The sequence below is a fragment of the Lepisma saccharinum genome, chromosome 8, assembly GCF_977018435.1.
Source record: "Lepisma saccharinum chromosome 8, izLepSacc3.1, whole genome shotgun sequence".
Taxonomy (NCBI): Eukaryota; Metazoa; Arthropoda; class Insecta; order Zygentoma; family Lepismatidae; genus Lepisma; species Lepisma saccharinum.
In genome coordinates, this window is record NC_139236.1 from 46,463,818 (window position 1) to 46,476,865 (window position 13,048).

The 13,048-nt window shown below is 37.6% G+C and overlaps 1 protein-coding gene across 1 annotated transcript in view; it reads left to right on the plus strand.

Annotated features, from left to right (window-relative positions):
• Positions 1 to 11,384, plus strand: part of LOC145991450 (methyl farnesoate epoxidase-like) — a 46,963-nt gene extending 35,579 nt beyond the window's left edge. The window contains exons 3-9 of the mRNA XM_083127455.1: positions 519 to 767; positions 5,200 to 5,618; positions 6,690 to 6,795; positions 7,459 to 7,639; positions 8,026 to 8,140; positions 9,830 to 9,968; positions 10,955 to 11,384. Of these exons, the coding sequence (XP_082983581.1) occupies positions 519 to 767; positions 5,200 to 5,618; positions 6,690 to 6,795; positions 7,459 to 7,639; positions 8,026 to 8,140; positions 9,830 to 9,968; positions 10,955 to 11,136 (1,391 nt within the window). The 3' untranslated portion in view covers positions 11,137 to 11,384. The remainder of the gene's footprint in view (positions 1 to 518; positions 768 to 5,199; positions 5,619 to 6,689; positions 6,796 to 7,458; positions 7,640 to 8,025; positions 8,141 to 9,829; positions 9,969 to 10,954) is intronic.
• Positions 11,385 to 13,048: the final 1,664 nt, after the last annotated feature.

Genomic DNA, 13,048 nt, shown 5'->3' on the forward strand with positions numbered 1-13,048 from the left:
AATACGTAATATCCAGATGAGATCCAAATGTACTATATAGTCCAAAAATTGTACTTTTCGTGTCCACGCAATATCCAAAGTATGTACAAAAAATGTCTAAAGCAAAACATAATGTACAGATTACGTCCCACTTCATGTCCAAAACATATCCATTTCTGGATATCTCCGGGATATCACGTATGCGGACAAATAGACATCCAGTGGATGTCTTTTGAACATTCCTGGATATGTATTGGATATTCAGAACTTCCGACACAAATATCCAAAAGATATCTTTTGGATATCACGTGTGCGGACAAATGGATATCCAGCAGATATCCAGGGGATGTCGTTTGGACATTCCCGGATATGTATTGGATATCCAGAACTTCCGACACAACTTCCAGTGGATATCTTTTGGACATTTGTGTGCTATCATGTGACCAACCCGTGACAATCGACCAATGAAATAATCAATACATTACTTTAATATAACTCAATAAGATGTATTATAACAAGTATGGCACTCTTTTTCACAGGTCCTAGAATCGTACCTTTCTTCGGCAACTACCTGTGGTTCGGAGCATCGTGGCTTCGATTCCGCTCCATGAAACTAGTGTGCATGTGGGCCATGAAGGTGTACGGGCCAGTGGTAACGCTGAAGCAGTTCGGCTTCACGCAGGTCCTCGTGTCTGGGAAGGAGGCGCTGAAGACAGTCCTCACCAGCAAAGCCAGCAACTCGAGGACGCACTTGCCCATTTATCAGTACGCCTACAAGGCCGACGGAGGTAAGTAGCGGAAATACACATCGATTTCCAATGGAGTCACACTGCGGGGATTAGGACACTACTTTCAATTGTAGGTCCATTTCCAAGTAGTATATTTCGTCCTAAAATAGACGTGAAACATGTTTTATACATAGTATAGAATTAAGTAGGCAGATATTAATACTTAGTCACACTATAATAAATACCAAATCAAACGGTATCATATGAAATGTATACGATAAAAACTGAAATAGAGATAGGGAGAGAAAGAGATTAAAAATAATGGAAGTAAACACAAAGAGCAACTATGACATAGAAAGAAAGATAAAGGAAAACAAAAAGAAAGAAAAAATAAGGAGTCATTTCGTATGAAATCAACACAGCCCACAAACTGACCAACTCCGATTTTCATGATACTTGGGGAGTTGAATCTATGCATGGAACTTTGTAACTATGAAAGTTTTGAGTCTTATGCGTCTTGTACGAGGGTCACTATTTATATTTTGAGCCTTGGCAACACTAATTGAAGTTAGGCGCGATTTGACGTTTGCACGGAATCGTCTGGCATTATTGACCATAACGTACTTCAAATGTTTTGTCAATAGCTTGATTTGTGTTGTTTATGTTGCCTTGGAGATTGCGTGACAACAATAAAATGGAATTAACTCGTGAACATTTTTGTGCGATGATTTTTTACGATTTTCGACGTGGATTATCAAGACAAGAGTGCATCGATCAACTTACTTCCACATTTGGCGATGAAGCCCCATCCTTTGCCACTGTGAAACGCTGGTATAACGAATTTAATCGTGGCCGCCATTCGCTCACCGACGAGATTCGCGAAGGTCGTCCAAAATCAGTTGTTGTTCAAGAAAACATTGATGCTGTGCAAAACCTAATACTGCAAGATCGTCATGTGACATACTGTGAGATTGAGGCAACCATAGGCATTAGTTCCACCAGCATATATAAAATATCACATGATCATTTAGCTGTGAGAAAGGTATGTTCTCGTTGGATCCCACACAATTTGACAAAAACTCAAAAAGACGCTCGCGTCAATTGGTGCAAACAAATGCTCAATAAATACAATCGTGGTGCTTCAAAAGACGTATATCAGATTGTAACAGGTGACGAATCATGGATATATGCATATGAGCCGGAACGTAAACAGCAGTCGACTGTATAGGTGTTTCAAGATGAACCCAATCCAACAAAACTTGTTCGCGCTCGAAGCACATCGAAACAAATGGTCGCCTGTTTTTTCGGGAAAACTGGTCATGTGGCAACTGTGCCTTTATAGGAACGTAGAACGGTCAACTCTGAATGGTACACAACAATTTGTTTGCCAGAGGTCTTCGGTCAAATACGGAAAACAAACAAACGCCGTCGGATCATTCTTTATCAAGACAATGCCAGCTGTTACACATCTCGTCTAACAGCCGACTTTATGAACAGTCAAAAAATCGAATTGATGGGTCATCCGCCGTACAGTCCTGATTTGGCACCGAATGACTTCTTCTTGTTCCCGAATGTCAAGAATAAATTGCGTGGACAAGGATTTTCGTCGGCGGAAGACGCCGTTGATGTGTTCAAAAACCATATTATGGAGTTGTCTCAAGAAGATTGGAAAAACTGCTTTGGCAAATGGTTCGAACGAATGCAAAAGTGTATTGACCATAAAGGAGAATACTTCGAAAAACAATAAAGCAGTTTTCAATGCCAAATTCCTGGTTTTCATTGTTAGGGTCAAAATATAAATAGTGACCCTCGTAATTGTTAAATTTTTCAAGGTCAAATTTGCCCTTTTTGAGCCTGCTTAGCTGTACTAAATGTGCTGTAACTCCGCCCCTATTTCGCCTAGGGAGCTCAAATAAAGCTTATTGTACAGGGAATTCAACAAGCTTTCCAGTGATATATAACAAGCCTACCTTTGGATAAAAATATAATTTTGTTACGTGACCTTGACCTTGAATATCTCAAAACATGTCATCACCAAAAATTGTGAAAAAAAATATATTTTGTCAATCATGCCATACTCTAAAACATATCAAAAAATCATTCTGGAACTGCAATGGGTTTAGAAGATACAAAATAATATGTGTAACTTTGTGACTGATAAAAGCCTCATTACATGAACTATGACGAGTCAAATGTCCCTTAACACCCTCTACAAAATGTAAAGGAGTTATCCTGGTCATGAAAGAATTAGGGTAGGCACAGCGAGATTCGTAGCTGTGTGTGTCAAGCGCAGGTCCGGCATATTGTTGACCGCCATATTGAATTCAAAGCAAAAAATTTCAAAGGAAAGGGGGCGATGTGATATATCAAATCAGGCTAGAATTTCACGAGAAATGAAGCAGCGAACGTTTTCCAACGCATCTTTAGCCAGCAAAAAGTTATACGCATATCTTTCCCTTACAATATATTATAATGTTGTCAATGTTCATGTGAGCACACTCGTTGACGTGTCTCACACTCACATACAACATTTGGCAATGTAGCAGGTGCAACATCATCGCAAGCAGCAATTATGCCTTCTCTCAGATGGTCAATATCACTGACTTTTAGTGCATGTACCATTCTCATCAAATGTTTCTGAAGGTAAAAGTCCTCCTAAGATGTTATATCTGGGGAATGTGCAGGCCTTTTAATAGATCCCCGTCTCGCCATCAATCTACCTAGAAATTTACCATGAAGAAATTGCTACAATGTCCTCATAGTGTGGTCACACTCTGTCTTGTTTCAAAACTGGAAAAGTGCCATATCCCGTAAGCAAGGATGAAAAACCTGTTAACTTAACAAATCCAAGAAGCCCTCACCATTTAAGGTTCCGTTGTTGAATATGGACCAATCATTCCCGTTCCCCAAACACTATACCACATCATTAGCTTACCAGCAACAGCCATTCGGCTGGGATCTGTCTACTGTAGATTATCAAATCACAGGTATTGCATATTCTTTTTAATTACTTCACCGTGAACATAAAAATTTATCTCGTCACTGATCAATTTTTCATTCGAAAGGAAGTGTCACGTTGTAATTGTTTAAGACATCATTTCCAATATTCTTCACTATTCAACTATTTGGTGAAAGTCGCTGATTAAAATCATATGCAATGGTGCGTAAACATATCTCACTAGATGTCAGCGAGATCTCGATGAGTTCCTAACAGGTTAGGAGAATTCTAATGCTTTGTTTTTAACACCTCGAAAAGGAGATAATGGTTTCAAGCATGCAGTAGTAACTTTTTTTCTGGCTAAAGATGCGTTGAAAAAACCTTCGCTGCTTCATTTCTCGTGAAATTCTAGCCTGATTTGATATATCACATCGACCCTTTTCCTTTGAATTTTTTTGCTTTGAATTCAATACAGCGGTCAACAATATGCCGGACCTGCGCTTCACACACACAGCTACGAATCTCGCTGTGCCTAACTAATTCTTTCAAGACCAGGATAACTCCTTTACATTTTGTAGGGGGTGTTAAGGGACATTTGACTCGTCATAGTTCATGTAATGAGGCTTTTATCAGTCACATAGTTAAACCTATTATTTTGTATCTTCTGATCCCATTGCAGTTCCAGAATGATTTTTTGATATGTTTTAGAGTATGGCATGAGGGACAAAATATATTTTTTTACGATTTTTGGTGATGACATGTTTTGAGATATTCAAGGTCAAAAGTCAAGGTCACGTGACAAAATTATATTTTTATCCAAAGGTAGACTCGTTATATATCACCGGAAAGCTTGTTCAATTCCCTGTACAATAAGCTTTGTTTGAGCTTCCTAGGCGAAATAGTGGCGGAGTTACAGCACATTTAGTACAGCTAAGCAGGCTCAAAAAGGGAAATTTATGCTAACTTTGACCTTGAATAATTTAACAATGACAAGACGCACGAGACTCAAAATTTCCATAGTTACTAAGTTCCATGCATAGTTTCAACTCCCCAAATTTCATGAAAATCGTAGATGGTCAGGTTGGAAATTGCACAAATCTGTGTTGATTTGGCATGGAATGACTCGAAGGTAATTTTTATTATTCCAGGAGTCAAGTGACTCTTCCAACGGGCGCCCATGTAACAAAGGAAACTATAAGATTATATCAATTGGATAAAATATTCATGAATAATTTAAAAACATGTGAAAACACCCACTTCCCCAGCACACACACATACATACAGAGGCAATAAAAATGGGACACGTATATCCTGAACCAAAGAACTTGTCATTGAAAATTTGCTAATCACATCTACTCATAACCGTAGAGTTAGGCAACACACATAACGCCTTACAAGGAAGCGAGTATTTCAGGATTTAGGTGTTCCATTTTTATTGCCTGTGACTGTACATATAGATATATATATATAATATGCAATTCTCCAGATTAACCTACCTTAACATAAAGGGGCTGTAAAGAAATCATGCGTTAACATTCATCCATGTATTTTCAGGCATATTCTTCACAAACGGTGACATATGGATCCGAAACAGGCTGGTGCCAATGAAGATCCTGAAGACGCTTGGGTTCAACTCCAACGGCATGGAACCGACCATCGTGGAGGAAGCTCTGGAGCTGGCGTCCATCCTGAAGGAGAAGAGCAAGGAGTTAGGGGGCGCTGGTGTCCCCTTCGACCACGCCTTCCACACCCTCGTCATCAACAACCTCTGGCACTTCATCGGGGGCCACAAGTTCCAGTACGGAGACCCCACCTTCGAGAAGATCGTGGGCTACCTGGAAAACTACGAGAGCAAGATCATGAACTCGGGACTCATGCTGAACGCCTGGCCTCTCTTGAGGTACATCGTGCCGGAGCTCACTGGGTACAAGGCTATGAAAGTAGGAGGGAAGTTCTGCTTTGATTATATCGAGGTAATTGTTTAGTTTTAGTGTTGGTGCTAGTAGAATCAATGATAGAAGAAAGCAGAAACTGTTCCAATAAGTTCTATAGTTGTAAGATGTGAGAGAATTTTTTAGAACTTCTTGGTGTATGTTGCTTTTTCTTGAAAACAAGAAGAGATATTATTAGATGCAAATTTGCTTTTAAAAGACTAAAAAGATAAAACATAACTTCTTGAAAATAATCTGCAAGAAGATTCACTAACCTGGTGTTATACTAAAGTACAGGGAGATTGTGTTGCCCTATCACACTGTCAATTTCTCCTAGTAGGGTACAATAACATAACATGGAAAATTCCTCGGAAACATTTTAGGTAATGAAATTAGCTTGTGGAGAAACAATAGAAGCTATGCCTGAAAATATCCTTAACATCAAAGCTTATTAAAATACTCGAGTGGATTGAACATGCTGTACATTCAACTGCACGAGTGAAAAAAATGGAAGAAATATAGGTGTAGCAACTTGAAAAGTAAGATCTAAGCCTTGGCTTTCTTTTAATCCTAAGTTGTCGCAGTACATAGAGGCATGGAGTAACCAAAGAGCAGAAAAGAGTATAAATTATTCTGAACTTTACACTGGTATATTGCAGGGTTGACAACAGATAGGCCAAGGAAAAGCATCGCCTTCCCTCATACACATCTGTCACCTATGTATGTGTGTAGGGGTGTATGGGGTGACTCTTCCATGCCTGTATAACGTAAATAGGCTAAGTACTGACGCATCAAAAAGTTTAAATTCAAATTCAAATGTATGTGTGTATTTAAGACACTTTACCAACCTTTGGTACAAAAACAAGAAAAAAAAATCATGTAACGATCGACTTGAAAATTTTGGCATGTACCCACCATCATAGTAATGGCCAATGCGTAGACATAAATTACAAAATTCGGATATCAGAATCACCAAATACATTATACAATTTTCAATTAGAAAAGATATGTTCGGTGCAAGAAAACAAAGATCGTTTGTAACACGAAGATTCACAGCAGTAAAGATACATTAGCTCTATAATAACCACTAAAAACAAACTATTTCTATTTCAGAATTTGATCCAGGAACACAAGCAAACATTTAACAAGAACAATATACGTGATCTCATTGATGGGTTGTTAAACGAGATGGAAGAGAATAAAAACTACAAGATAACAGGTTAGTGATTTCAATCTAAACTTATATTTTAAGATAGTTTGTAACATTATAATATCATTGACAGTAGTGTGTGTAAACACACACGTGGTAAAACATTTTCATGGTTACCACTGCAATAACTGTCTTTAAAATTTAGTGCGGCAAGCAAACAATAATAAGGCTGATAATGTGGAAAAGTAAGAGACTTCAAGGTTGGGAAATCTGATGCATCAGGATGTTTAGAAGAGTTATATTGTATTAAATAATGTTTAAACTGGGAAAACTTTATTATTAAAATAAGACCTTGTTGTTTTTCATACCTTTGAAGAGCTCAAGGTTGATGTAGATGTGTGGGTGATGTTTGTATAGCACACTTGCTTATTTCTGACCTTCAACCATGATATTGCTCCATTGTTTCTTTTTCATAGTGGTGCGTTGGTTCTCATGGACAATGATATAGGGTAACACCACTTTTACATTTATGACAAAAGTTGTTTCAACATGAGGACATTCTTTCTCCATTTTAAATAGGTTGTATTAGTAAATCATACTGAAATTTTATGAACATTTTCCTCTAAGTAATACCACTTGGTTTCTCAATGATAAAATAGACGGCGCATTATTGGTTTATACTTGAGCATGTTTGAAATTTTAGCTCATAATACTATTGCACTTATTTTTCAGACGCTAACATTGCTGATGTATGCCTGGATTTGCTCCTTGGTGGATTGGATACATCAAGCAATTCAATGGAATATTCAATGTTGTATATCTTATTGTACCCAGATGTACAGCAAAGAGTACAAGAGGAAATTGACAGTGTGATAGGACGAGACAATCTCCCAACACTTATGGATATCACCAGGTTAGTAGAGTTGGATCCATAAGTATTACCATGATTGTCCAAACACAAAGTTTATTCTATTATTTCACGGAACGGGAGCTTCAAGATTTGAAATAAGCGCTAAACTAACATTAAGTATTGAAATAAGCCTCAAGGAAATAAAAGTGAACGAACATAAGAGCGCAAGGAAGTAACTATGAAGCAGAATTCGAGAAGATGAGAAGGGAAAGGATAAAAGTATACATACGAAGTGGTTAGGAAATTTATTCAGAGTTAGATTAGTCTGAAAACAAAACTCTTTAACGAGGAACTCGATTTTTATATCATTGAGTCTTGAAATATCTTCTATTTTAGCAGTTTACTTAATTCACCTTTGATTTTAGTAATGCTAAATTTCTTTGTTGCAGGTTACCATACACTTCGGCAACCCTTTTTGAAATCAACAGGATGACTACATTGGTTCCTATAGTCCCTCGACTCGCGGAGGAAGATTTAGAGCTGAATGGATATAGAATTCCAAAGGTAATAAATGAATATAACAACAAAAAAAAATATCGAAAAATACTGGCTCGACCAGGACTCGAACCGAAACATTCCTCTACCAACTTAAAGAAAAAACCTCTTTTGAAAACTTATTTTCATTTTTCTTGCTCTTCAATTTTCAACAGGACAGACAACCACAACTATAAATGTCTTAAGCAGGATTCAAACCTGGAACCTACGCTGACCATTCCGCCATGACAGCAGACTCCCCCAATTGCGTCACTGAGCCTGATTATTTACTACCGGTGTTTTACCTGCGTGGAATTATCCCTGTCAGCGTTACCACACGGGGTTTGATTGGTTTTCATCTCAAACACAATGTCGTTGTCTGACTGACTGAAAGAATGATTTGTTTTATTTTCTCTTCCGCGTTTCTGCCAGTTTTGCTTAATTGCAAAATTATGACGTTGACGTCTCCTAAGATCTCCCAGCATGAAGATATATATTAAGTTATGACGTGGCGTACACAGAAGATGCACTGTAGACTTGGACACTTCTAGGTTGTAACGATCGCATTGTAAGTTTCCTCTTCCCTGTGAAATATCTAACAAAATGCAATCCCGCTCTGGGTATTTTTTTCTGAGTTTGCGTAGTAATATTTTTAAGTAGCTACTGCTTCAGCACAATTCATCCGAGTATCATGGTTCATACGTCTTTCTCTTCAGAATAGAAAAAGGAAAGGGAAATAGGGGATAATTCTAGAAATTTCCCTCCAAAAAATCCCTTTTTGTAACTTTGGGACCCTCTGGAGCGGCCCTGGATATAGGTACCCGATTATAATCTAACTTGAACAATACTGTGGTCTATACGTAATGCGTCCGCCAAGTTTCATTGCAATATCTTTAATAGATATGAGAGATGAGGGAAAAAATATTTCGCAATCCTGTTTGACATACTATTAGATACAATTAGAAACTCACAAACTCAAAAACCAAAAACAAATCACCAACAGTTCAAATAACGCAACACCAAAAAAAAAGTACATAAAGCAACTAACTAAACGTGGCACACAAAGGAAGTCACGTTTAACAAAAAATATTTTGTTAATTTTGCTCAGAAACTATTAATATTAGGTTTTGTTGGATTTTGATTCATTATTGCTCAAGTGAGTGAAACTTATGGCTTACTCATATGGCCTCAGTCTCCCTCCGACCTCCAACTCAGCCTCCAACCTCACAGGGCGTCAGCCTCCGAGCTCCATCATGGCCTCCGACCTCCAACTCAGCCTCCAACCTCACAGGCTCTCAGCCTCCGAGCTCCATCATGGCCTCCGGCCTCACACAGCCTCAGCCTCCGACCTCAAACTCAGCCTCCAACCTCACAGGGCCTCAGCCTCCGAGCTCCATCATGGCCTCCGGCCTCACACAGCCTCAGCCTCCGACCTCCAACTCAGCCTCCAGCCTCACACGGCCTCAGCCTCCGACCTTCAACTCAGCCTCCGGCTTCACAGGGTCTCAGCCTCCGACCTCCAATTCGACATCTTTGCTTTAAACTGTAGTTTCAGTTCCAATTAGCCTTACTGTGCATAAAGTGGACTTAAAACATCAACTCAACTAAAGCACATTCTATGAGCCACTAACTTTCATTCTTATTAGGTGCATCCTTTAAATCAATTTTTTTAGGACACTGGGATAATCTTAAATGGTTTCGTTTTATCTTTTATTCTAGGGTACGATAATGTGGGTGAACATATACGGTGCACATATGGACAAGGATCATTGGAAGGACCCAAGAGTTTTCAGGCCCGAAAGATTCCTTAAGGATGGACAAGTGATCACGGACGAATATTACTTCCCATTCGGTGGTGGTGAGTATTGTCAGTTTAAGACCTATAAATTCCCTTCTACTTGTTTTGCAGATCTTCAATTACAGTCTTCAGACAATCGTTACTTCTCTTCCATTATTACCAACTTGTCTTTTTGTTGTTTACTTTTTCCATCTTTTAGTGGCTATTTTCCACTTTTATTGCCCATTCTCCTCTTTCAGCGGTTTATGTTTCCCTCATTTAAAATTCATTACTCCCTTTTACTCTCTAAGTGGCAATATTCAATCTTTGAGTGTTTGCACTAATTTAACTATTTTATTGCTCGTTTTCCTTTTTAAGTGGCAATTGACACTATTTTATTACCTATATTTATCTATTTACCACCACATCTCTTCTTGCAATGTTTTTGTTAAATTTTAAAACTCATATTTCATATTTTCTTCATCTTTTTACCTTCTGTACTCTTTCTAGTTGTTACTTCTGACTTTGTTGATTATTTTCACTCGTATATCATTTATTTCCTTCTATAGTAAATGCTCTTTTCGCTTTTTAAATTAATTTATTCTAATATCACTTCTTCCCTTCTACAGTGAATGCTTACTTCTTTTTTTCTAAATTTCATATGTATATAATTTATTATTTTCTATAGTGAATATTATTTTATTTAAAAATGATATGACTTCGTCCCTTCTATAATGAATTAATGTTTTCTTCACTTTATAGTGAACACAAGAATAAATATACGTATTATTATTTCCAAATTTAATTCATACATTACTCTTCCTCCAATAGTGAAAGTTTTTCTCCACTTCATTTCTTTAAGTAATGTATATATCATTTCTTCCGTTTTATATTGCATGTTTTTCAATTTTTTTAAAATAATTCGCATATAACGTCTTCTCTTGTGTGAAAACTCTACATTTTTTTTTAGAGATTTTCTAGAAAAAGGAGCATGATTTAAAAAATCGAACAAGTGTTCCATGAAAATTAATATTTGCTTTGACCTCCAGTACTTTTCTTTTTTGCAGGCAAGAGACGATGTCCAGGAGAAGTTCTGGCGAGAAACGCCCAGTTCCTAGTGTTCACCATCCTCCTCCAGAAATTCAACTTCCGGCTGCCCCCTCTGGAGAACCCACCCACCACAAAATCTCACGACGGTGTCGTCATGAAGCCAAAACCTTTCCGTGCGATCATCACGGAGAGAACATGAGTGATATAAAGACTGTGACATTATATATAAAAAAAGAACACTTAAAAATCCCTTCAAGCTCGGTTGTAACCAATTTCCTGCTCTTAAGTGTAAAAATAAATGTAGTTGTGTTTGTATTTCTTTCTTTCTGTTCTAAGCTACGACGATCGAAATTTATTTCGAATTGTGGGTGAGAGAGAGAGGGAGAAGGAAAGAAGGAGATAAAGGTCGAAAATAATAGAAAGAGAGAGGGAGAGAGAGATAGAAGGAGATAAAGAACAAAGGTAATAGAAAGAGAGAGGGAGAGGGACTAGGAAAGATATAAAGGTCGAAAGCAATAGGAAGAGAGAGGGAGAAAGAAAGAGATAAAGAGCGAAAGTAATAAAGAGAGAGAGGGAGAGGAAGATAGAAAGAGATAAAGGTCGAAAGTAATAGAAAGAGAGAGGGAGAGGGAGTAAGAAAGAAAGAGCGAAAGTATTAGAGAGAGAGGGAGAGAGGAGGGACAAAGAAAGACAAAAATGATGATGAAGAGAAAGTTGATACAGGAAGACAGAGAGAAAGAGAGAGGGAGAGGAAAGGCAAAATGTTCGGTACTTGGGCTTATACCGCGACTTGGATCTACTGTATGCAATGGCGTCCGAACCACCAGTGGGTGTCGAACCCAGGAACCCTGGATAATGAGGCATTGGTGTTCCACGAAGCTGTAATGAGTGCCTTAAAGAACGGGCGAAAAGAATTCCAAGATAAGAGATAAATATGGATTTAGAGATAGTGCAAGAAAAAGAGAGAGAGGGAGAGCGAAGGAAGAAAGACAGACAGAGATAAAGAAGAAGAGAGTGTTTGTTGTTTTGTTTTATTGTATTTGTGTTATTTAGCGTTTCTTTTTCTGCCTCTTTTGGCTATCGTCCTTTTGAGAAAATAACACCCATGCTCAGGACAAGATTCGACCTCGGGAACTAAGGTGTCGGGATCAACAACGCGGTCGGCTACCGAGCTGGCTTAATTTTTGTTTTTAGTCAACAGATAGCCTAATCGGGACCGGACCTACAGTACCTACCCTGGATATCTTGAAGTTGAGGAAATATCCTTTTTTTTCCTAGTGTCTGAAGACGAGGCCCAACATAATATATGTTCATTTTGGGTCATTGTAGGCCAGAAAAAGGTGGGTTTTATTTGTCCTTTTCTTCCTTTTTCGACGTTTTTTGGCTTATTGGTCCTTTTTTAGCCTTTTTAAGGTCTTAACGGCTTTTTTTGCAACTTCACCTTCTTTCGACTACGTTTTTACTGCCCATTCTCAGTTCGTATCATCATCAGTTCATCACCTCTTAAACATCCTTTCTGTAGTAAATAAATAAATAAATAAATATATATATATATATATATATATTTACCCAACTGAGGTAAGGTTTCCGAAGTTCTATTTCTGTAACAATAGTGTGGTTAGGCCAAATATGATTATTCAAGTATGATTTTTCAAATTCTGTTAATCTAAAAAATACATAATGTCTGAAAGAAGATGCTTTTCATTCATATTGTTTTTTCGCACTGTGTGTTCCATACCACCAGAATTTTGTATTTTTTATGCATTAAATATGTAATCAAAACTGTAGTTATTAATTAATTTGGATCACATTTATACGTCCTTTTTTCCGTTTTTAGGGCCTTTTTTTATATTTTTAGGTATTTTTATAGGTCTTTTTTTTTGGCAAGTTATAGGTCTTCAACTTTCGAGCCCTAATTATGACTAACGTCTACAGGTACCTGTATATTAAATTGTTGACTCAACCTGTTGAGTCGAGCTAAATTATGATATCTAACACAAAAATGGCATTGTATTATTGTATTTCGATTTTTTGTTTTTATTTGTTATCTCAAGGTTAATTATATTGATGGCAATTATCAAATATTACATCAAATAGATTAAAAGACAAGC